Source organism: Phalacrocorax carbo, chromosome 9 (genome assembly GCF_963921805.1).
Source record: "Phalacrocorax carbo chromosome 9, bPhaCar2.1, whole genome shotgun sequence".
NCBI lineage: Eukaryota > Metazoa > Chordata > Aves > Suliformes > Phalacrocoracidae > Phalacrocorax > Phalacrocorax carbo.
In genome coordinates, this window is record NC_087521.1 from 21203646 (window position 1) to 21227061 (window position 23416).

The 23416-nt window shown below is 44.4% G+C and overlaps 3 protein-coding genes across 4 annotated transcripts; 2 read left to right on the forward strand and 1 right to left on the reverse strand.

The window, feature by feature from the left end:
• Positions 1–1428: 1428 nt before the first annotated feature.
• Positions 1429–6105, forward strand: LYSET (lysosomal enzyme trafficking factor). Of its 2 annotated transcripts, none has more exons than XM_064460616.1 (2): positions 1429–1848; positions 3945–6105. In XM_064460616.1, exon 2 carries the CDS (start codon positions 3961–3963, stop codon positions 4354–4356), a length of 396 nt encoding a protein of 131 aa, XP_064316686.1. In that variant the 5' UTR covers positions 1429–1848; positions 3945–3960; the 3' UTR covers positions 4357–6105. The 2 variants fall into 2 exon arrangements, with proteins under 2 accessions (XP_064316686.1, XP_064316687.1); XM_064460617.1 differs by lacking the exon at positions 1429–1848 and adding an exon at positions 2557–2746.
• Positions 6106–10650: 4545 nt separating this feature from the next.
• Positions 10651–11710, reverse strand: GON7 (GON7 subunit of KEOPS complex). Its single transcript, XM_064460618.1, has 2 exons — positions 11368–11710; positions 10651–11267 (listed from the first exon to the last, which is right to left on the reverse strand). The coding sequence occupies exons 1-2, from the start codon at positions 11573–11575 to the stop codon at positions 11140–11142; spliced, it is 336 nt and encodes a 111-aa protein (XP_064316688.1). The 5' UTR covers positions 11576–11710; the 3' UTR covers positions 10651–11139.
• Positions 11711–11776: 66 nt separating this feature from the next.
• On the forward strand, positions 11777–22846 carry UBR7 (ubiquitin protein ligase E3 component n-recognin 7). Its single transcript, XM_064460615.1, has 11 exons — positions 11777–11935; positions 12068–12201; positions 12619–12679; positions 14268–14363; positions 15480–15533; positions 16726–16831; positions 18063–18247; positions 18834–18965; positions 19364–19526; positions 20420–20481; positions 21286–22846. The coding sequence occupies exons 1-11, from the start codon at positions 11777–11779 to the stop codon at positions 21376–21378; spliced, it is 1245 nt and encodes a 414-aa protein (XP_064316685.1). The 3' UTR covers positions 21379–22846.
• The last annotated feature ends 570 nt before the right edge of the window (positions 22847–23416 follow it).

Genomic DNA, 23416 nt, shown 5'->3' on the forward strand with positions numbered 1-23416 from the left:
AACAATTTAGTAAGAAGTTTTCATTTTACATATAATGCTATGCAGTTACCAAATCCTTTTAACTAGCACAAGAAGTATGCACTAAGCAGTTACTGAATTCAGACAAATGTTGAAATACCTTCTCAAGCAAAGCTTCCAAAGATCATTGTGGTATGTCAGTGTGTAACCAGGGTGATGAAGTTAACCAGACATGGATGCTGCTATACCATCCAACTGAACATTAAGTCTGGGGACAATCAGTGTATTCTTTAATCTGTATTTTAGTCATTAGTTAATCATTAATGCAATAGATAGTGTGTTTCTGTCAGAACCCCTCTCCTTTCAGACTCAAAGCCTAATTTTAGATCCCAAGCCCTCACTCCTAGTGCTTAGGGTCCAAACCTCAGTTTTAAGGATTAAATTAAAGCCTCACTTTTAGGTAGCAATGATTCAGGGTATAAATGGTTGGGAATTACTAATACAACCTAGTGTAGCTCAACTAATGCCGGGACCCGGAGCCAAAACTTAGCCAAGATAATGAGGTAGCTGAAACAAGAACAGCCTACACGATGACTAAACCTTGTTGCTTTAGGGGAGTCAGTGAAACCTCAAGATTCGAAGTACCCAAACAAAGTCATTATGACATTTAGCCTTAAGAAAAGCAGGTGTACAGAGCCATAAAGATAAGGAACTGCAGAGCAAACACTAAACCAAGAACAGACCATCCCTCAAGGATGGTACATACGTAATCTCAGAACCGAGTTTGCACAAGAACAAGGGTTAACTAGCAGACACAGGGAGGAAGAGTATGTCCTTCATCCAGAGACCCCTAACGACCACCCGGAGACACCAACAGGCATGCGCAAAATTACATCTGCATATAATGAATATGTATATATTTTATCAAAAAGCTAATGAATATGTATATGAAGCATGTACCTAACTGGCACAATAAGCTCTGACGGTACGTTAGGAGCGACCCGCCATGCATCTGACACTGTAAATAAAGAATGCCTGCCTTTTAACACTACATTGGTGTTACGAGGTTTATTCCAGATTTCGGTGACAAGTGGACTGCACATACCTGACCAAATATTTTTTCAAAAATTGTCTTTTGGCTTCATTTAAGGCTTTTTCTCACTACCATAGCTCCTAATAATTTAACTCAATAGAAATATACCAGTAAGATATATTTATGTATAAAAATATGTTTTTTAAAGAATATATATGTCAGTTGTTGGGAGTCTGTTTCACAACAGTATAGTCTCCACCGGTACTTCGCTCAATGCATCACACCTGGCTAACGCAGCCAACCGTCGAAACGCAACTGAGTTCCTCCTCTCCTCGAGCGCCCGTACAATGACAACAAACGCACTCGAACAGGCAGGGCGGGAAAAGGTGAGCACTGTGTCTGGTCACCAAGGCGCGCTGGAGGCTGGCCTCTCCTCCACCCCCACGCGGGGCAGCGCCAGTGCTGACACGAAGGCGAGTCGAGGCTGGCAGCCACCTCCGCGCTAGCAGCAACCGAAGGGTGAATAAGGAGCACGAGCCTTCACCGCCGCCCGCCATTTTGGGCGAGGCCAACCACACCACAGAGAAGTGCAGGCCCAAGCCAAGATGGCCGCCGGCCAACCTACCCCGCCTGGCAGGGCTTCCCGGCCCCGCCTCAGATGCTCCCGGGCTCGCACCGGAACCGGTTCTCCCCATGCCGGAAGTGCCGCCGTTCCGGAGTGGGGCGGCGATGGCAGCGGGCCGGCAGCGGTGCGGCGGGCCGGCGGGGCCCTCCGTTTCCCGGCGCGGCGGTGCGGGCTGAGGGGAGCGGGCTGCCTGCCGCCGCCCTCCCGCTCCCTCCTTCTCCGCTGGAGGAAGGTAAGGGGCTGCCGCCGCCGGTGAGGGAGCCGTTGAGGCGGAGCGCCGCTCGGCCGGAGCGCGGGTCCAGCACTGGTGGCGGGGCCGAGCGCCGCGGGCTCCGCGTGCCGCCGGCTCGCGCGGCCGGTTGCGGGAGGAGGGCCCCGGAGGCCCCGCAGCCGCGGCACGGGGGCGAGCGGCTCCGGGAGCCGCCGCGGGTGTCTCTGGCAGCTGCAAATGACAACAGCGCCTGGAAACGGAAAGCAAGAATGAGAGACTCTGAGCGTTATCTGTCGCTTTCCGTGTAACCCGGAGCTCAGGCTCCTAGCCTGGATACTGCTGCACAGCACGGGCAGGAGGGAAAACCGCTAATGTTCGCGCCTTAGATCTCCTGCAATTTTAATAGTGTTTGTGTTTTTGATACGTGCATTCCTGTCGAAGATTTATTTTCTCTGAAGGCGGCTACTTGTTAGTCATCTCCAAAATGCTGAACTGCTGGAAAAAATGGACAGTGACTTAGCTGTTGGGTAACATGGACTCTGGAATTTGAAGTTTTTATCCAGTGGGTTAACAGCTTTTTACACAATTTTTTTTTTTGGTTGTCATACTAAAAGTATTAACTCGGTGTATTATAGGGAAACATACTATGAAGTTTTAGAGAAGGATCAGCTAAACAACAAGTAGTTGTCACAGGCGTAAGTCATGGCGTTCTCAGGTATTTACTCTTACTGTATGTTTGACTTTTTTTAGCCAGTGTAAAGGCAGCAGTGTGAGTGCTGGAACAACTTCTCCAGGGTTACCCTGATCAGATTCTGTCGGGTCAGGATTGAGGTTATCCTTCAGATTTGAAGACCAGGAAGTCCTTCAAGATTCCTAACCAGACAGATCAGCCTAGTCTCAGGAAGGGGGAATTAGAAAGGTGTAGTGACTTTTTTTTTTATCAATTATGGTAAACTGTCATACTTCCATGAATCATTATTGTCCTGTATGCATAAATCATCTTTAAATGAGTGTTTCTGCCTAGCATTTTTAAAGCCTGATCATTTTTTAAAAACGTACTACATAAACTGATTTTATCCCTCTCCTAAAAAAGGTAGGAAAGATTCTGAAAACAGTCTGAAAAACATATTTGTTTGGAGAACTCAAATCGGGTGTGGTGAAGCAGTGGCTTGCCCTGCCCTGCCCTATGGTTATTTTAAAGGAAGGTGGTGTTGCCTTCTCGGTATGAGTGGAGGTACTTCAGCTAGAGTGTTTGTGACTGGTTTGAGGAGTGTGTCAAGTCACCTAGACCCATACAGCCAGCTGTATATCTTAAAGCAGCTAAAACTGAGTCCAGTCGTGTCTCTGGTGCTTCAATAATTTGTGCTTCTTCTGAAAAGTGCTGGTTGACTGGTGTCTGGTTTGTTCTGCGGTGAGTCAGTTGCTATTACAGGTGTTCCTTTTCTCTGGAAGGCGTACTGCAGCTGTTCGCACAGGTAGAGCAGAAATACAGTTAGGTGCAGGTAACATGTTTATAGTATCTTTGTGTATACAAACGGGTACAAATACATACCTTTAGTACATATCTTCTCATGTTAAAATTGAAAACATCCTTTTATATGGTTCACAGATGGGCACTCAGCTAAAGCTTAATAAAACCGGGTGTTGCTACACTGCAAACAAGCAGTGATGCTCCTGTTACTGGCTGGCTAGCAGCACGTTTCTCTTGCAGTTGTCAAAGTACTCTACAAACTTTCCATATTTATAGAAAGTCTTGTATTTTCCCTACCCTGCAGCTAGAGGCACTGAGGGCAAATGGGGTAAGTAACTTATGCAATTCATTACTTCTGTTTTGTTCATTTAGTACTTGACTTTAGCCTGGTATATGTTGAGATCTAGCAGGCCTTAAACTAGCCTGAGCCATCAATGGAGCATTGTATGCAATTGCCTGTTGCTGGCATAGCAGTATGATTTTCTCTGATATAGAGAGAACTCAGGTCTTCAGGAATGCATGTGTGCTGGTTTTACTCATGTATAATGAAAAGTTGTAAAAAGTTAACTCATGAAAACCAAGATTCATCTGTGTCCCCTCTTTCTGCAAGCTGTACTGAATGTATATGTTGCCTCTTTTTTTCCAGGTGCAGAGCATGGAGAATGATGAACTTCCGCCAGAGGATGGGATGGATTGGTGTGGGGTTGTACTTGTTAGCCAGTGCTGCAGCTTTTTATTATGTCTTTGAAATCAATGAGACTTACAACAAACTAGCACTGGAGCACATTCAGCAGCACCCCAAGGAACCACAGGAAGGAACCACATGGACGCACTCCTTAAAAGTACGACTGCTATCCTTGCCTTTTTGGCTGTGGACTATAATATTTTTAATACCATATTTACAGATGTTCTTGTTCCTCTATTCCTGTACAAGAGCTGACCCCAAAACTGTTGGGTATTGCATCATTCCTATCTGCTTGGCTGTTATTTGCAATCGTCATCAAACATTTGTGAAGGCCTCTAATCAGATCAGTAGATTACAACTGATTGACACTTAGCTCAATTTCTAGTTTCCGTAGCTGTTTTGAAGCAATTGCGTATGCCTGATCTAATCACAAGACTGAAGTTCTGAGTGAAGGCTGGAAAGAGCCTTTTCTTTCAAACTGTTAAGCAATGAAGAGAATGACTGTTTTCTATTAAAAAAAAAAAAAAACCAAACAAAAAAAACTACAAAGGTTTTTAAATATGGGTCTGCCAGAAAGGCCAGAGTGGGAGAGCCCTATGTGACACTTGATGTAGTATTCCTCATTTTGCCTTAATGATGCAAAATTGCAACACTCCATCTGAAACGTCCTGTGGGGAAATAAGTTTCTGGTCCATGACTTTACTCCTCTGTGCAAAAAAAGTGATCTCCTATGTTTTCCCTTGGAGTAAAATCAATGAAAATATACTACTTTTGTGGTAAATGTAAAAGGAAAAGAAATCAGAACATGATTATAAAAGCTGCACTTAACACAATTCTTTGCTTTTTCTTTTTTTGTAAAGTAATATCCACATCACTGCTGGTTTTTAATGAATTTTTAAAAAATGAGTTTAGATACAGATATAGGAAGCAAAGAATAAAGTTTGTGCAAACCTTCAAAGGGAAAAAGGTACTTTTCTTTTCTGTGGTAGCATACTTTTTTCAGTGACCACAACAGTACCATGTTGCAGTAGGTAGGCAGTGAGGAGTGGCATAGGCCTGGAGGTTGGTGCTTTAAACTCTTCCTATGACAGGAAAAGCAGCTTATGCTGGCATTGGCCTATAGTCTGCACAAAACTTAGTGTTTCCTTCTCCTATCTATAGAAATCTCCTATGATAAAATTTACAAGTGATTGGAATGACTCTCATTCTAATTTCACTCTGGATGTGATGCAAAACCATGTTCTGGGAGCACTGATATATTAGGAAAAACTTTGAATTGGGGAAAGTTAACTGGCATTAGGCTGCGGGGATGCTACAAACAGGTGGTAAGACATAACCATGATTCTTCCAGAAATTTGAAGATACCTTCTGATTCTTGCAATGAATGCAAATTTCCTTAGTCATACTGAAATTCCACTGAGATTTCTTACCATAGTTTCAACCTCTATTTTTCAGTGCTATTTTGGCATAGCATTTAATTCTAACTACTGGATTGTGTATTTTGAATAATATTGAATCTGTTCTATCTTGTCCTTTTTTGTTTCTTCTTAGAATAACCAAACTTTTGAGCCAGTCATTATGGAAGTAACCTTCCAAATGTGAAAACAGTGCAAAATACACTTTTCAAAAGCAGTAGGCCCAAAACAAGTATGAACTAAACTTCTTGGTTATAACTTCAATTGTATGTGATTGTCAGCACCTAGTCATCACAAATGCTAATCCATTTCTGACTACTTTAAGGGAATGCTGGAGAATATCAGCTTTTTCTTGCTTTGGAAAGAGAACACCATTTTCAATGTTTCTATGTTTAAGCATGAAGTTACAACACCTTAAACTTTATTTGCATTTGGAGATATTCTGAGACTCTGGTTTCAAATGCCAGCATTGGTGCTAGAACCCGAAAACAATGTAGCCTTTACAAGAAGGTTTTAAGTTCTAAGTGCAATATGAAAAGGGGGAAGCTGCCATCTTAATATGCTGGGTAAGAATAAACTCTGACTTGTAGTATCTTTGGGAGTCAGAGCTTTTAAGTTGTGTTGTTTCCTAACTTTAAAAATCACCATCCTATTTATCTAAAAAATAAAAACTTTTCAATGTTTATAAACAGAAGTCTGTTAATGCAGATATGTAGCAATGGTGGGTTTTTTTGCATATGTTTGTTGCTAGGTAGCAGTGCTGGCAGTCAGCTGCTGTAGCTTACTCTTGGGTCCTTCCCTCAGTATGTACGTTTGGTTGATCTTTTTTGTTGTCCTTTTATGCTGTGTGCCGCCCTAATTACTTGTCTGTAGCCTGAAGTTTTGGGTCTGGCTGGATGAAACTGAATCCCTTTGTCACTTCTCTACCTTTGGGTAACAGGGAGATACCTCTGGCTGGACTATGTTTTGAACTTGATGCTGTAGATTTTACACTGAGCGGTTATGTTGTGTCTAGATGGATTTATTTAAAGAACAACATAAGAGGAAGCATCAAAAATAGAAAATGATAGACAGCTGCCTAAGTTTCTGTTGCGCAAACATGTGGCCTTTAGCAAATTCATCAGTGTGCCTGATGCGATGAGCCAAGCCGTCTGGATGTGGAGCACGTGCTGTGCGCAGTGGTGATTTACAGAATGGAGGTTTGTGTTTGTAGACTTTTCCATCGGAAGCCTGTTTTTGGATTAAAGCTGTTGACAAGCATGAGCTTTAGAACTAACTACAGAAAGACACACAGTCTAATTCAAGCAAATGCTATGTCTGTACAGATTTGAGCTTGAAGTGGAAAGTGGCAATGGAGGGAATTAGTATAAACTATTAATGTAGTGCAGAGGAATAATAGACAGTAGGAAAAGAGGAAAGCTAACTCCACTGGTGCTTCAGCTATAAGAGTTACAGATGAAATTCGTTTTGACTGTAGTCTTCTTTTAAAAGAAGTAGTGAAATAACTTTAAGCTTGGTTAACCTGAAGATTTGTAGATAGTGTCAAGGTTAATTATTTCTCAGTCTCAGAAGATAACTACCCATAACACAAACTGACACAGTCTACCAGCTTTTGGGATAATCCAGCTCAAAGGAGTTTTATAATCTCTTTAAAGACTACGGTACTTCTCAATTAGTTCTTGATCATAAATGACAGATAATAGTGCAAATCTTTCTAAAGCAGTAGCACTAATAAAAGATGCAAGACTAGCTTATGCTAGAACTTGCTTATACAAATCTATTCCTCCACTGAGCGGGCAGAAAAGATGAATTGCTACAGCTTTCACTTAGGGATGCGAAAGCTATTTTTACTTATACTCTTTCAAGTTAAAATGATTTTGTTCAGACCTGGTCTTGAAGAGCTTCCTAAAGCATAAGCAGTAGTAATATAGGCAGTAACGAAGTCCATGGAAGATTGCTAACCTCTACTAGTTTAGCGATTACTGAGAGCTTTAATTTTCTGCCAAGAAAGTGAGTAGCTGTAGCAGAAGGTTGATTAATACTCATCCCTGTGCCACCTACCCTGTCACAAGATAAAACTTTGTCAGGCTGATTGAGCATCACCCCGGGCAGTCTGAGTGTTAGTTTAATCAGCTGCTCGACCTTCACCTGACAGTCCCTTCCTGCCTCAGTAGAATGCCTGCCACATGTTTTTTTCTAGTGCTGCTGAGCCTTTTCTTCACTTCCTCCTGTGGGGGAGCAAGTCCAATGAAGAGCATAACTTCAGGCTGTAATCCTTCAACCTTGGACAGAATTAAGTTGCAATAAAATGTAACAACATATGTTTCTTCCAGCAGTGAAGCAAAACTGCAAGCTTGTTTTCCTTTTTTAATTAAAAATGAGGATTGACTTACTCTTGGAACATACTTTCCAGTTTGTGCAGGATACCTATTAACTCCCCTTATTTTCTCTTGCCTGGTCCATTGTTGTCCTAAAAGGATGCTCTCTAGTTTATTGTTCTACTAGTTTCCCAAAAAATAGTGCTTCTCTTACGCCAGTCTTGGATGAGAACCCATTTTCTACATATGGCCTAATGCATGAAAGCAGTTTAATAACTTTATCAGGTAGCTAATTTTTAAGAACTGACTCATCTTAGCTCTCCTTAAAGCTAGCCCTATGATACAGGTTTCTTCTGGAAAGAACAAACATGCTACAGTGTAGAGGAAGGTACTTCAGCTCCACTCTTATTCCTCAAAGCCCATGACTAGCCCAGTAAATTTTGGCTAGTGGATGTGCCGAAAACCATTGCTTAGTGGTTTATGCTGCTGAGTGTTAACCTCGTTACTATATATTAAGTCCCATGATACATTTTTTATGTCCTGACTGCCAGATTACTGTGTATTTTAGAATCTGTAATCTGTACTAGCTTGTGCATAAATCAACTTTTAAGCTAGAATGTGTGATAATTACACAGGGGCCACAATGGATGAATCACATTCAGACCCTTTTAATGAAAATTATGAGAGTGAATCTCTCTCCTAGAAGCTAGGAAAGGTCTTGCACTTTTAGACAATGCCCTGATTATCGGACATAATGGGAATCGCCCCTTTCGCTCACAGAATCACCTGAGTGCCTAATATCATACTTGTGACTTTAAACTTTTTTTTTTAAACACAGAACATTGCAACCTGTTAAATTCCTTTGTGAATTTAGCCTTATAGTTTTTTGAACCACCAAATTCAGTATTTCAAAGCAGTAACAAGAGAGTATGTCATATAATCCCGGTCTATGTGAAGGAGAGTTGCTTTGATGTTTTTGCTGTTCTGTTTTGCAACTACTAAAAGTAGTTGGTTCTCATCTAAATGCTACCAAGAATTTAATTTAGTATCACTTCAGCTCTTTTAATTCAAGAGAAGTATACCAGCATTCTCCCCTTTTATCAGTAAGGAAATCCATCTAGCCCTAAATTTTATTAGTAAGACACATGAACTGTATGTACTAAAGAGCACAGAGGTGGTGAACTGGGCTTGTTCTGTGCCAGCCTGAAGTTTGGTTAAGGTACAAAAGCACTAGCATATATCCTGAGATGAGGAGTATGCCATCTTTCTTTGAGGCTTACGTACTCTACCTAAAAAGCAGAGGCCACAGCTAATTTAGGGCATGAATAAAGCTTCAGGTTTTCAGCCTGTGACCTGTCAGTGGACTATTTACACAAAGTTTATATATAAAGGCCAGAAATTCATGCCTAATGTTAAATGTTGCTTTTGAGCCATCCCACTGTTCACACCACTATTGGAGTGTTTAGGGCTGTAGTTGGGGAGGGGGGGAGAAAAAAAAAAGGGATGCCGCTGCTCTCAGATGTAGCATCCAAAGCTACAGAACAGAGCTTGTAACAGATGCCATCACTTTAGCACAGGTCACATGAAAGAGCCCTTCTGATAAATTTATCAGGCTAGGTTTTTTGTACAGAGTTGCCTTTGCAATTTTGATAAGCCACTTCCTTCAATGCCACTTCCTTTATCTACCCTGAAACACTTTACACATTTTATCGCTTTAAGATTTTGCAGCCTGACAGAAGATCATGAATTAATTCGTGTCATTTTCTCTCACCCTGGGTCCTCAGCAACTAAAGCTCCTTGGTCTTCAGAGTCAGTTATGCCTCTCTTGTATCTGCTAACAGAATAACACGTGCTTTTAGAAAAAGAAAGGATGTCCAAAATATGTTTACTGGACCTCTTTTGCAACTCCCCCCCTCCATTTCAAACAAATGCAGACAATTTTGTGCTCATAAAAATTCATCATATTCCAATACTTTGTCCTCCATACACAAGTCTCAAGATCTGCTGAGCTTCCATAATACATAAACCATGCCGGTAGAATGCATGAAAAAAACCCCAACTTTTCACACTACTAAATGAATCAGTTAATTTCTGCTACAGGACTCTTAGGGCTCCCCAGTAAGCTGTATGGACTGGCTACCAAGAATATTTTATACCTGTTCACAAAAGGAGGCACCAAACAAGAACTGGGAATTAAAGTAACATACAGGAAGCACTGACAACTTACCCTTTGCAAGAAGCATCCGTTCCACGTGTCCACATTCTACATGCTGTGTTATCACCAAAACAAAGAACAAGCTACCTGAGCAGAGGGATGGGGCGATGCTGATTTATACAGCCAAAAACTGCTGTTATATGTAACGTACTCACAGACGTTACTCAGATATTTGTACTTTCTCCCGCTCTAAAATAAACTACTGCAACTGGTGTAGAATCCTACTGCATTTCCCCTATTTTCTGCCCAAAGTTTTGTTTTTCGAAAGCATCTTAAAAAATTACTCCGCTCTTTTTTCTTATTTTTAGGTAATGTTGACAGTTGTGCATAGGTAGAATATTAATGTGCAATGTTCGCTTTATTTGACCTAGTTACCAAATGGGCCTAAAAATCAACCTGGATAACACTCAGTGATGGAAGAAAGTAAAGATCAACTGCTGCATGAAAAAAAGAGAAAAAAAATATTTGGAGAAATCAGGCCTAGGACAGACAGCATTTTTTGAATTGTGGAACATTACAGATCATTATCAGACACACAGCCTTGGCACGTTCCTGGCTGCCACAAAAACTGAGTTTTTTTTAAAAACTAAGATTCCCAGCCCTTTCAGTCTTTGTGACCTTTTCCAGGAAAATACTTGATTGATGGGTGACTAAAATAAGCCTTTTAAATGATAGGCAAAAATAATCTTCCATTGTAGGATGGTACAGGACTCTTGTAGGCCAGGTAAACGTTTTTTAATTTTGAACACTTAGTGATCTCATACTGTTTCTCTCCATACAAATAAAAGTTGTCTTGTTCTGTTTTAAGATTGTATATGACAAAATAACTCTTTCCAGATTTTATTACTTTAAAAGTTTAAGTCACATGAAGAAATGCTGACTTGGAGAAAGTCGTCAAAAACGTAGCAGTCGGAAGACTTGTGAGAACAGTTTTATATTTGTCAACTGGTTTGCTGAAAATTCTCCCCGGGGTAGCGGGAGTACCCGTACCAGGACGCCACCAGCACCGACGCGCACCCTTCCCTTACGGCTCCCACATTAAAATAGCGCCGGGATCGACGTTTCACGTTTAAAATCCGGGGAGGAGAGAGGCAGGCGGCAGGGGCCCGCCGGGACAGCGCCCTGCCCGGGGCCCGGCCCGGCCCGGCCCTGCCCGGGGCCGCCGGAGGGTCCCGCTTCGGGCCTAAGCTCCGCCCGCGACGTCCCCGTCAGGGCTGCCGGACCTTCGGCCGCTTCGGGGGCGGGTGCTCGGCGCTCGCCTTCGTGTCCGTGTCGTTTTCGCCCTCCTCATCCTCCTCATCTTCCTCCTCCTCCTCATCGTCATCCTCGGCATCACCTGCCAGGGTTAGAGCGGGGCGCGGCTCAGCGGCGCCCTGGGGGAGGCGGAGCACCCCCGCCCCGCCCGGTCCCCCCGCCCGGCCCGCCCCGGCGCTCACCGCGCGTTCGGCCGCCGCCCGCCGCCTCTCTCTCCTCCTGCACCAGAGGCGCCAGCAGCTCCGCCACCCGCTGCTGCAGCTCGCCCAGGCCCCGACGCAGCACGCGCAGCTGCTCGGCCTCGCCCTCCGCCTCCGCCGGGCGCGGCACCGGCACGCGCACCGACCGCGTCCGCCCGTCGCGGTCCCTCAGCTCCGCCACCAGCTCCATGGCGCCGCCGCCGCCGCCGCCCGGGCCCCGCCCCGCCCCGCCCGTCACGTGCCCGCCGCCTGCTTCCCCGCCGCTCCCCTCTAGTCACGTGGGGCGCGCGGTTCCGCTTCCGCTGTAGCGCCCCCTGGCGTCTGCGGACGCGCTTTTCCCGCCTCGGCGCGCCAGTGGCCTCGGCCTCCGCCTCGGCCTCGCGTCCCGGCCATGGAGGCGGCGGCGGAGGGCGCCGAGCCGGGGAGCGGCGGCGGCGCGGAGGAGCCCGTGGTCTCCCTGGCGGAGGTGCTGGCGGAGAACGAGGAGCTGGAGAAAGAGGCGCGGGCCGTGCTGGGAGGCAGCGACCACGAGCGCTGCAGCTACTCCCAGGTGGGGGCGGGGCCGCGGGGGGCGGGGGCGGGCCGGCGGGGCCGCGGGGGGCGGGGCCGGGGCCGCCCGGGGCTGGGGCCGGGGCCGGGACCCCCGTCGGCCCCTGTAGCCCGCGCCTGTGTCGCCCCGCAGGGCGCGGTGAAGAGGCAGGCGCTGTACGCCTGCAGCACCTGCACGCCGCCTGGGGGGGAGCCGGCGGGGATCTGCCTGGCCTGCAGCTACGAGTGCCACGGCACGCACCGCCTCTTCGAGCTCTACACCAAGAGGTACCGGGGGGCGCCTCGGGGGGGGCCGCTCGCCCCTCCCGGCGGCGGGAAGCGCGCGCGCGGTTTGCCGGGCGGAGGGAGCGGGGGCCCCGTTAGCGTGAGAGCTCGGGGGCCCGAGCGGAGGCGCGCGCTCGGCGGCCCGGGCTGGCCGCGCGCCCCGGGTTGGCCGCGCCGTCGCGGTCTCCCCGCCGAGCGCTGTTGCAAACGATGATCACGTTCGGTGAGACCTGCCGAGATGACCGCGTGAGGGGTGCGGCTGCAAGGCCCTTTGGCCAGTCCTGACTGATGCTATTGCTTAAATAGCTGCAGGAGTATCCTTATGGCGCCGAACACGCTGCTGGCAGTTGTTACGAACACAAAAACTAACGTGTTTACAGTTCATGAAGAACCTGAAACGCTATGCTATTTTCTTTCCAGGAACTTCCGCTGTGACTGTGGCAATAGCAAGTTCAAAAATCTGCAGTGCAAGTTACTCCCAGTAAGTTCAGACATAGGTTTCATCCATACAGAATCAAAATAACAGTCTTGGGATTGGTGCCCTGCCTCAGCCAGTGCTGACTCGTGCAACGCCTCTGCTTTTCCCAGCAAATTAAACGAGGTGGGAGTGTTACAGCCAGAGAGGAAACTGTTGAGGGACCAAAGGGAAATGTTGCGAGGAGAGAGAACGTTTGATCCTTGTCATCCATGAGTGCAGCAGCTCTGCATCCCCGGTCAGCGTAATGCCGCAAACATGTTGTGGTGCCTGCACTAATAGTAATACTTAAAGCTTTAGCTTTAAGATGTCTTCAGGAGAAGCTTTGGGGTGCGATTTTGCAGTTTCATTACAGAAATTTAAGGTTGCGCTGCTGTCAAAGGGGCAGTTTCCTCCCCTTCTTTGTGGTGGCATTAGTGCCCTAATCTTTTTTGATAGGCTGTCACCAGAGCCTGCTGATGGGATAGTTTTTTACTGTATTAAGCCGCCTGTGCTTTCGTACTCAGTGGGCGTTTTGGACTAGTCAGGTAGTTGGTAATCATCTGGGAAGTAGCGACCAGAAGCCGCCTGGCTTGCCTGCAGCGCTGGCATAACAGTCCAAATGTAGAAACAGCAAATGGCTTTGTGTGCGCCCATTTTGTTCCGGCAGAACTGGGTCGGATCTGGAGCTAGTCAGCCGAGGGCTACCGCCCAGTGATCCCTACAGACACGCCTGTCACAATTTTAAGATGTTACTATTTCTCATTCGAGTCAGTGAAATGGATCACGTGGTTGTTCCTCCACCTTCAGTTCAGCGCACTGTCACTTGTGCAGGTTAAGTGACCTTCAGCAGCTGTCCATTAATCTGCCTGACTTCTTGGATGCCGGGTGCTCGCGTCATCCGTTCTTCCTTTGTCAGAATAGTGGTAGAAGGTGTTTGGTAGAGAATCATAAATGGTCACAGCTGTTTCTGCAGGGGCTGAGGGTAGCCTTAGGCTGCAATGGCGTGCAATTCTGAAGCTTTCTGGCTGCAGCTCTGTTAGCTAGTTTTTAAAATGGGGTTAACTGTAATTGAATTTTATTTGGCATGTTTTGTTCTTTAGGTAATCCTCTGCTGTAGGGTGAGGCTTATATGACATGAATTTAGTGGAAGCTCAGTGTTAAGATTAGGTAAACATAACTAATGTTCAGTTAAGTTAAAGTTGGGTTTAGAACGCAGTCTGCATGTTTAAAAAAAAAAAAATGGAGGGGAAGGTGCGCAGTGAATCTACAGGTGTTGCTATAATGGCAGCAGGTAGGTGTGGTTGGTGATCAAAACTCTTATATTAGCAGTAGCTTAACAAACACCACAGTTGCTATTTGGTACACAGGTGGAAAGACGGGTCTTCCTCTTTCCTTTTGAACTTCAGTATTCCTCATGTGCCCTCTTGGCTGCCCGCTGTATAGCATAGGTGTCTGGATAATATCTTTCCTTTTGAATCCTCAAGTGATGAGTATAATGATTGCCTTTAGGAATTAAAGTGGAACAGGAATTGGCTTTCTCTAGATTATACATATTTTCCGTCTTTTACTTTCCACGGCATTGTCTGTTGAGGCATTTTTCCTTTCTTCCTAGGAAAAGGGCAAGGTGAATTCGGGAAATAAGTATAATGACAATTTCTATGGATTGTACTGTACTTGTAAAAGACCATACCCTGATCCTGAAGATGAGGTAAGAGATGCAAAACCAGCAGTAATCATATATAGATGGTATTTCTGCAAAATGTTGTGCAACAGGTGGTCACTGAGCTGCTTTGCAGGGAAGATCCCACTTTAAGAAATCTTATCTTCCATACTGCTTTCGGCTGTCGTGTGCTGTATAAAGTAATTACTTAATCAGGTTTTTTTTAAATGGTAGAATATGTTTATGCCTTAAAGACAGATGAGGAGGACAAGCCATCATTTGGACGGAACGCTGCTGCAGTTCTCTCTGCTCTTCTCTCTCTAAAGTTGCAGAGGTCCCTTAGAGGGTGCATTTCTCATCGTCTTGAGAAATGTTGCAAGTGCAGAATAAACACATTGCACGTGTTGGGAGAGCCCAGAATCTGCTTCCTCGTGCCTGCAACAGTGCTCTGACGAGGCTTTTGGGATGGGGAGAGTCTGTCCTCTAGCACTGGTGCTAGCTTTCCCTTACAGTAGTCAGAACACTTTTTCTCTGTCTGAAATATTAAAACGTGCCACATAGTTTGCGCACGTTGGCTTTTGTTTGCAGTCATGGGAGTGAGGTGTTTTAAGGAATAAGGAAGGCACAAGTCTGTCAAGTACAAACAAGTATTTTATAAACACACCTCTCTGAAGTTCAGAGAGAGGTAAACGTTTCTAAAGAAGTCATTAATAATTGCTTAATAAAAAAGCAGTTTGTGCTGTACTGCATTGTGGACAGTGAAGTTAGGGTTCTGGCATTCCTTTATCAACTGATGACATCATGAATGTCAGTATCTTGCTAAACTGCCTGCTCATGCACTTCTGTTTACAGGAAGAAAGATACCAACAGGGTATTAACTTCTATCAGCTCTTTTGTGTGACAATGTCTTGCTTGTACTGGGAAAACTAGTTTGGTTATAATAAATGGGAATTTCCACAGTCTTGATAATACGACAAATGACACATGCTGTTGAACTTCAGGGAAGCAAACTGACTAATGAAGCAGTAACTAATTATTGATGGCAGCTACCTGTGGGTGGGTGAAGAGGGAAATGCAGTTCACTTGAGCAGGCTTTGCATAATACTGTAGTTTGAAGCTTGTGGAAGATTCTCGAGGTTGCTAATAACATGGCTGTTCATCTAGATTCCAGATGAGATGATCCAATGCATAGTTTGTGAAGACTGGTTCCATGGAAGGGTAAGGAAAATATAAGTAGCAGAATTGCCATTTGCATTGAAATAGGTTTGTGTCGATTAAGTTTGTATGATTATTCTTATGTGGGAAGATTTGCTGTAGTTCTCGAAAGATTATTACGTGAGTTCTAAGGTATTCCTTTTCATCCTATGCAAAGGAATATTGAAAGTTTAATCTTGCACTGCTGTCCACACCAGTCCAAAAAACCTAGGAAGAGTTCTACCTTTTTGAAGGTTACTGCTGCAGAATAGAATAGTAACTTTAAAATTGTCTCTTTAATTGGAAAATTGTAATGGGCACAATTGGTGAGAAAAAGATTCAAGAGGCTCACCGTTATCAACTACCTGAATAGTTCATTGTTCAAAATAACACTTTTTAAACTGTAATTCCTTTACATAGCAAGGAACAAACTGGGCTGTTGGTTCCTGATTACGAACTTTGGGGAAATCTTTTAAAAGCAGCTCAGCACTTCAGCAAGGGTCCTACATAACGTGAAAGTATTAAGGATTCAGCCTCTTGTGCCTGGAAGGGCACGAGTGAAATTCCATGTTTGAAGTTGCAGGATCAAAGAACAACAAAAAAAAGATGATTGGCTTCAATTACGGGTTCTGTAGATAAATTATAGGATTTTTTGTATAAACGTATGTTATGAAGAATGTTGTGCTGCCTACTGGGAGCTTTGCAAGAATGCTTTTCAAAAGAAAGGCACTAAGCCCATTTTAACAGCCTAAATAGTTTTCACCAGTTTATGGAGAGCTTTGGGATCAGATTCTTCTCAAGTTCAGTGTGTGATCAATATGTCGGCTTACAATCCCTTACACATAAGCAAGCAATTGTAAAATGTTGTTGAAGAGTTCAAATGTGCAGTGTGCAAGAGGTGCCTTCACCTGTCCTGTGTTTAGGACAGTTTAGAAGAATGTAGTTTAGAAATGAGATAAAGATAGGACTGAGGCTTCTGGGTATGTAGAAGGCATAAAAGGCTGTAGAAAGAATTATTTTAGTTTCTCCCTGGAATTTTTATCAGCTTTTTCCAGTTTTTAAATTATACTGATAATCACTGTAGAAAGTCAGGAGCAGTGTGTGTATGTGCTGAAAACGTCATGGCAGTTGATGTTTTACTTCCTCTAAACCTAGAGTTGAGTCTGTTAATTTGCAGCAAATGCTTCACTGCTGTGTGCTTGTTTCTTTTTAACAGCATCTTGGTGCAGTCCCCCCTGAAAGCGGAGACTTCCATGAAATGGTATGCCAAGCCTGCATGAATCACTGCCATTTCCTGTGGGCCTATGCGTCGCAACTAGCAGGTAAGGAAAATTAAGGTATCTGAGCCAATATTTTATTAGCATCTATTTCTCATACTTGGTTGATTAATGACATAATACTGTTTAAGTGGTTGGAGAAATTACATTGGAGAAATTATATCAGCCAGTCACCTTCAGCAGTGGAATGTGCGGGGCTGCAGTAACTGTTCTGCACAAAAAAAAAATGCAGTTCATGTTCCTAAATCTTGATTCTGTGGTGCTCACTCTTTCATTTGTTTTATCAAAGATGTGCTAGCACGTAGATGGATGAAGATTTAATACTTGTCACAAGGAACATAATTTCTATACTGGATCAAAGAACTGAAGAACCACCCTAAGGGGAGCAGCGAGGCAAACAGCTGAGTCTGAGAGGCTCCGAGCAGCAAAGAGTGAATGATAGAGTGACCTGAAATGAATGCATAAAACCTTAATCTCTGTAGAGCAGGGGCTGGGCTCAGTACACGTGTTCTCTGCGGCCACACCAGGCCTCTGTCTGCAGTGTGGTCTTTGCGGGATCAGAAGGGTAGAGATTTGATTTCTGTGGAGAGAGCTTGTTTCACATAGTCTCTTAAATGTTGCTTATATCGAGTGGTGATTGATCTCTATGTGCCAGAAATTTCAATGGTAATTTTAAGGATTCCAAGCTGGCCTACCTGGAGCTCTCTTCCTTCTAATGTAAATACAGTACAGAATGGGGTGGGGGTGTTTTTGTTTTTTTTTTTTTCCTCCTAACCAGCTATGTCACAGGGCACACTTTTTGAATTGACATCAAAAGAAAAACTTGTTTTAAATAAGGAAGTGGTTAGTGTAGTTAATCCCTCATGGAGTTCTTGGGGTGTGAGAAAATGAAGGACTGTGACACAAAGTCAGCAAAATACACAACAGCTACTGAATCTGCCACAGCTACCAAGGGGTGTCAAGAAGGACAAGTATCTTAGTAAAGAACTGTCTGAAATTGTGATACCCTTTTCCCTCTCCCAGGGCTTAGATTTTTGAGAAGCAGTGTTTTAGAATAGGAGTGTGAAAGGTGAAGAATGCTACGGTGAAAGTTTCTTCTCTACCTAGGCCACTGTGTCTTCGGACAGCTAGACAGTAGAAAATATCCAGGACCCTGCAGTGCACAAGGTGATCTAGGTGCTCTTTGAGGCTGCACTGTAAAGCAGAGAGAACGCCTGCGGTAGCCTGTATGTTGCCTGGCACAGTATTTTCACTTAGGCGGGTGTGTATCTTCCAGTTCCTGCTTTGACCAAAGCAAACTCCCTTGAAGATGAAGGGATTGTCCTGAAAGTTGAGGAAAGTGAAGAGCAGAAAAAAGAAATAAAAAAAGAAAGTGGAGTGGAACACCAAGAAGCGAAGGAGGGAAAGCAAACGGAACAGTTTAATGAACCATCCACCAGCTCTGGATCTGCCTGTCCAGAGGTAAAACGGACCTTCTTTTCTGTCCTGTACATCTTCGTACTGATGATAGGTGAAGTAAAGCCCACCTCTTTCTCTGTAGGCTCAGTGAAGAAGTAAGTGCTTTCAGTCTGTTTCTGCGTTCCTCTTCAGTCATTGACACTTCAAACATGTGGTCTCTGGAGCACAGCGTAGGCTGTGGGACACACTTGTTAGAAGTGGGTGACCAGGTCGTAATGTCTGTTTGCAGATAGGTTAGATCCATCCCTTCTTGTCAGCGGCCTGGCCCTTACACTGAGGTGCCTTCTGAGTTTGTGGTAATACAGCAGCGTTACACATTGTAGCTGTAGCTGCATTTGCATGATAGCCCAGCTCTGATTTCTTAAACATTTACGGCTATTGCGGTAAATTTCTGTAGAAATTTCCAGTGGAAACTGCTAAAAGCACATCAGAATCCTCGTGTGGATGAAATGGTAATATAGGTTGTTTATAAAAATAAGCGTGTCTGAGACAAAAGAAAAGTTTTGCACAAGGAAGATTACATGCTGGAAAGAATGGAGTGTATTTGAAGTGACACTACAGAGCACTGAACGCTCCCGTTTTAATTCAGGTAGTTACTAAGAGTGAGAAGCCAGTCTGCAAGCTGAAAGAACTCCAAAGCAAGCAATTCTTAAAAAAAGATACTGCCACCTTTTGGCCATTGAACTGGAGAAGCAAATTATGCACCTGTGAAGACTGTTTGGTATGTCTTCTCTCTTCATTGCCATCACAGATGTGGGGGAGGCAGGGAGGAGCTCCCAGAGATCTTTGAAGGGAAGCTTGTAGATAAAATCCATGTAAATGTTCTTACTCTGCCTATAAACAACTAAAAAACCCCTCCACCTCACACAAAGAAACACTGAAACCCTGGGAATTAATACAGCACGAAGGAGCTTCTAAACATTTGTATTTTCTTTGCTGCTTAAATCCAGTGCTGCTTGGGAAATCATTATGGGGAAATGTCTGAAATGCTGGATGGAAAACTTGTATTAATATTTTTATCGTTATTATTTGTGATACTGAACACAAGAATAATTTGGTGGGAGCATCTCCATCTGAGAAATTCTGTAATGTAAAAGTAAATTTTACTTTATTCTCCAGAAAATGTATTCAGAGCTTGAAGTCCAGTTTCTGACAGATGAATGTGACACTGTCTTGGCTTATGAAAATAAAGGTACCAGTGACCAAGAAACAGAGAGAAGAGATCCTTTAATGGATACCCTTAACAGCATGAACAGAGTCCAGCAAGTAGAACTCATCTGTGGTAAATACAACTTCATTTTTAGAATCTGCCTTAAAGCATTAAGTGAAGAGTTTCCCTGACGAGATTAGTATCAGGTCTTGCAGCGTGGTTTCAGACTGTCTTTGAAGGAACATGTAGAAGGCTGTAAGATGGATCGCACGCCTCACTCCGGATTGCTCCAGAGCAGTTTGTCCTCTTTGGCCTATTGTTACAACTTTAGCTTACACTGAGGAACCAGATGTTGTGGGAACTTTTCCCCTATTTAACATCTTAGATACTGTATTGATGGTAATTTCTTGTAACATGAGCATTTAAACATCAATTTACACTTCTGCTCTCTGGCTTATTTATCTTACCCTGTTCTGTTGTTTGGCAATCTCCTGTTGTCGGGGGGAGTGCCAGCCAGCGCGAAGCTGGGGTGCCGGCTGCTCCTGGGGCATACTGACAAGGCAGTGTTGAGGTATTTTATAACCGGAGCCTGTTTTCCTCTTCAGAGTGAGGGGTTTGCGCTCTGGTGAGGACACTTGCCCAGTCCCGAGTTCCAAGCTGAGACCTCCCACCACCACCCGCGCATGCTTTTGCAGCGTGAGGTCGGGAGCAGGGGCAGCCTTTTAATTGATTGTGCTAATTCACTCACTGAACTTCTGTACGTTTCTCTGAAGATCAACCTGAACGGATATTCAGGCTGCATAGGCTAGTCTGATAAATTATTAGGTTTCTCATGTTTACCTGGACTTGCCTTTCTTTTTATTGCCATTTTTAATAATCCAGTTCAAATCTTGTTTGTTGCAAGTAAATCTAACGGATGACAAGAGGAAGCAGAACGAGTTATCTTCTTGAGCCTGTGTTAAACTAAAGCTGGATGTTTTCTTGGTTTCTTTTTTTCTTTCCCTTGCCTTCGCTTCTCCATCAAGAATACAATGATTTAAAGACAGAACTGACCGACTATCTCAGGAGATTTGCAGATGAGGGAACGGTAAGGCACAACTCGCAGAATTTGTTTGCCAGAAAAAGTGTTTTAAAGTACTCTTGGGTCATGGCTGCTGGATACTGTGATGCCATAGTATTTTTTTCCTGTCTCTAGGAGTTGCTGGTACTGCAGTAGAAATTAGAACTCCCTGATTTTGTTGGAATTTAAAGTTGTTTTTCCTTAATGACATTGTTGAGATATAACGGGGACCTTACAGAAATCCGTCCATAAAGTATTGAAAGCAGTTCTTAAATTTATGTGAAACTTCTGTTGCTCTAGAACTATTCAGGAAAAAAGCTCTTAACCTTTATGTTTTTCCTTAAATTGAATTTAAACCCTTAGAATAAGGACTGACTAAATATTGGCAAACAGTCTTGTCAGTTGTTTTCTGGAGGAATTTACATGCTATTATTGACCATCACATGCATTTTGTTGGCTGATTTGCTAAATTGCCATTCTCAGTTACATTGTGATGAGTTTGAAGTGAACTAGTGAAAATCTGGCTTTGTGTTAATTTTTCTGATGATAAAAGCAAGTGGTCAAACCCATTAAAATGCCATCAGGAGCTGTGCTCCACGTGTTCTGCCTTTGGGGAGCTCGCTTCCCTGTTTGTATTCTCTCATAATAGAATTTGGGCACTAGTCGTCTCCTTTGGGTGCACCAGGAAAGCCGTTTTGCTGGCTGTATCTGAGAGATTCCAGGGTACTTCCTTTTACATGCTTTGTGGATTGCGTGTAGGGTGCCTGCAAGGGGAAGTTCGTTCAGCTGAACTCTGGCACCACAACTTGCATTTCATGTCACTTCCCCCAGGTGGTGAAAAGAGAAGACATTCAGCACTTCTTTGAAGAATTTCAGTCACGGAAAAGGCGACGGACTAACAGGATGCAGTACTACTGTAGTTAGACTGAGAAGGTCTGGGCCTGAAAGGACAACTGGGAAAACAATATTCACTGGCAAACAGAAGAGGTGTCTTCAGTATTTGGCTTCTCAGCAAAATCCAACTGTCTAAGAAACGTCTTCATTTTGTCTCATACTTCCTTTATTTGTAGCGACTAAAACGCATTCTTAACAGGTACATTGCATTTATCGGGATTTCAGTACTGGTCAACTTTGCATTCCTGTGAAAGCTCGCCTTCTGTCCGGGGAGAGGATGGCTTATTGCAAGAACAGCGTGCTGCTGCTGTGTGTTCCCGTTAGCCTTTCACCTGTTTGACTTCTGGTGCCTAGAGCCGTACGCTGCGCTAAAACCGGGTGGGGTCTGCCCGCCCCCTGTTCTGCACAGCGCGGGCGATACGCGCTCGGCGCGCTTTGCCGGGCTGCAGGGCCGTGCTTTCCGGCTTTTAAATGGCCCTGAATCATCTCTTCAGGGCACAGCAAGTCTAGCAACGGCTCCCTGCAGAACATGAGTGTCTGTTTACTGCACTGAGGGAGGCCCGGCTCCTGAGAGGGTAAAGCAGGCTTGGGCCGTGGTGGTGGCGGTTACTGCATTCTAATGTTTGGGTCACGTCAGGTGAACTAACCAGCACTGTGCTTCTGCGCGCTTGCTCTCCACTGCGGGGGTGCTCCCTAGGCAGGTGAAAACTGAGAAATCGTAGGTTAGGCTTGATGCAACAGAATGTTCTGTTTTTATAAATTCAAAAACTGTTTCTAATATTGTACAGTGATGTTTTACATGCGAAAATTTGTCACGTGAACTTTATTCGCTCACTAGAATATAAACAATATCTAGGAGGAGGTACTAAATTTCAAATTAAGCATCGGGGGGTGTTACAGGACTTCTAATGTGCTTTGATTTTAAAAATGAGCCTACTGCAAATTACTTCACAAATGTTCCTGAAAGCACTGCAGCATCCTGGCATTTTGCTACAGTATAAAATGTGTGATCTTTTTATAATCACTGTGATAATCATGGAAGAGGAGATGTTTCCCTGACTTTTAAGAATCTACACTTAGCTACAATTAAACATTGACTTTTCCTAAGTTTGGAGCCTGATGTAGTTTTTAGTTTTCTTTACCCACAACATACTTTGAGAAAGTTCTGATTTTCAACTCCTGCTTTATGTAGTTGGAGGCTTTCTTTACCATGGGGTACTATTCTGCTTCTATAGTGATGGCTTTGGAGAAGAAAACCAGACCTCTGTCTATCATTCTCCCTATTACTTGTTTCTAATGACTTTATTTACACAAGCTAGGTCTAGGGTAGAGCAACAGTTCATCAGTTTGTTTCATGCAAAATTACTAGTTGCTTTTAAATTTAAATCTGGGTATTGTACGTGCTTTTCTCTTTTTTTTTTTTGTAGCAACTGTTATGGGAGTCATAGCTGCATATCTAACTAAAGTACCTAAAAATTAAAGAGCTGTTCAATCTGTACTGTCTTGGTTTTTTTGAAATGCGGCTGCAGTGGTTTGTTTCCAGCCATGCGTGGGGCTGGGCTGGGCTGGGCTGACCCACCGCCGCGCGGCCAAGACGCAGCTCGGGGGCTTTGCCTCCACCCTGACCCACACCAGTGCGGGCAGGTGTGAAACCAGGGCTGGCAGCCCCCTCGCAGTGCAGCACAGAGCAGGAGGAAGAGCAGCACAGGAGGAAGAGGCCTCAGCAGTGCAGGTCGTGGCACCTGATTCACTGGAGGGGTCGGGGAGCAGGTGCCTGGAGGCAGGGGCTGTCCTGGCTTCCGGTGCTGAGCCTCCCTCACCCTGCACTGAAACCCTTGCTTTTCCAAGGTGTGCTGTTTGCCCTGTATATCAAAAAGCAGCACCAGCTACCAGAGGGCCAGCAAATACTGCAGCAGGGCTCCATCCCACCCCTCACCGTGCTCCAGAAGCAACAGCAATGCTGCATAGCGGGAGGCATTCAGCTGCAGGAAGTTTTTTGAGCCAAGTGTGTATTTTCCACAACACAGCATTATTACAGCTACCCTGCACACCGCAGGGGCAGCACCGA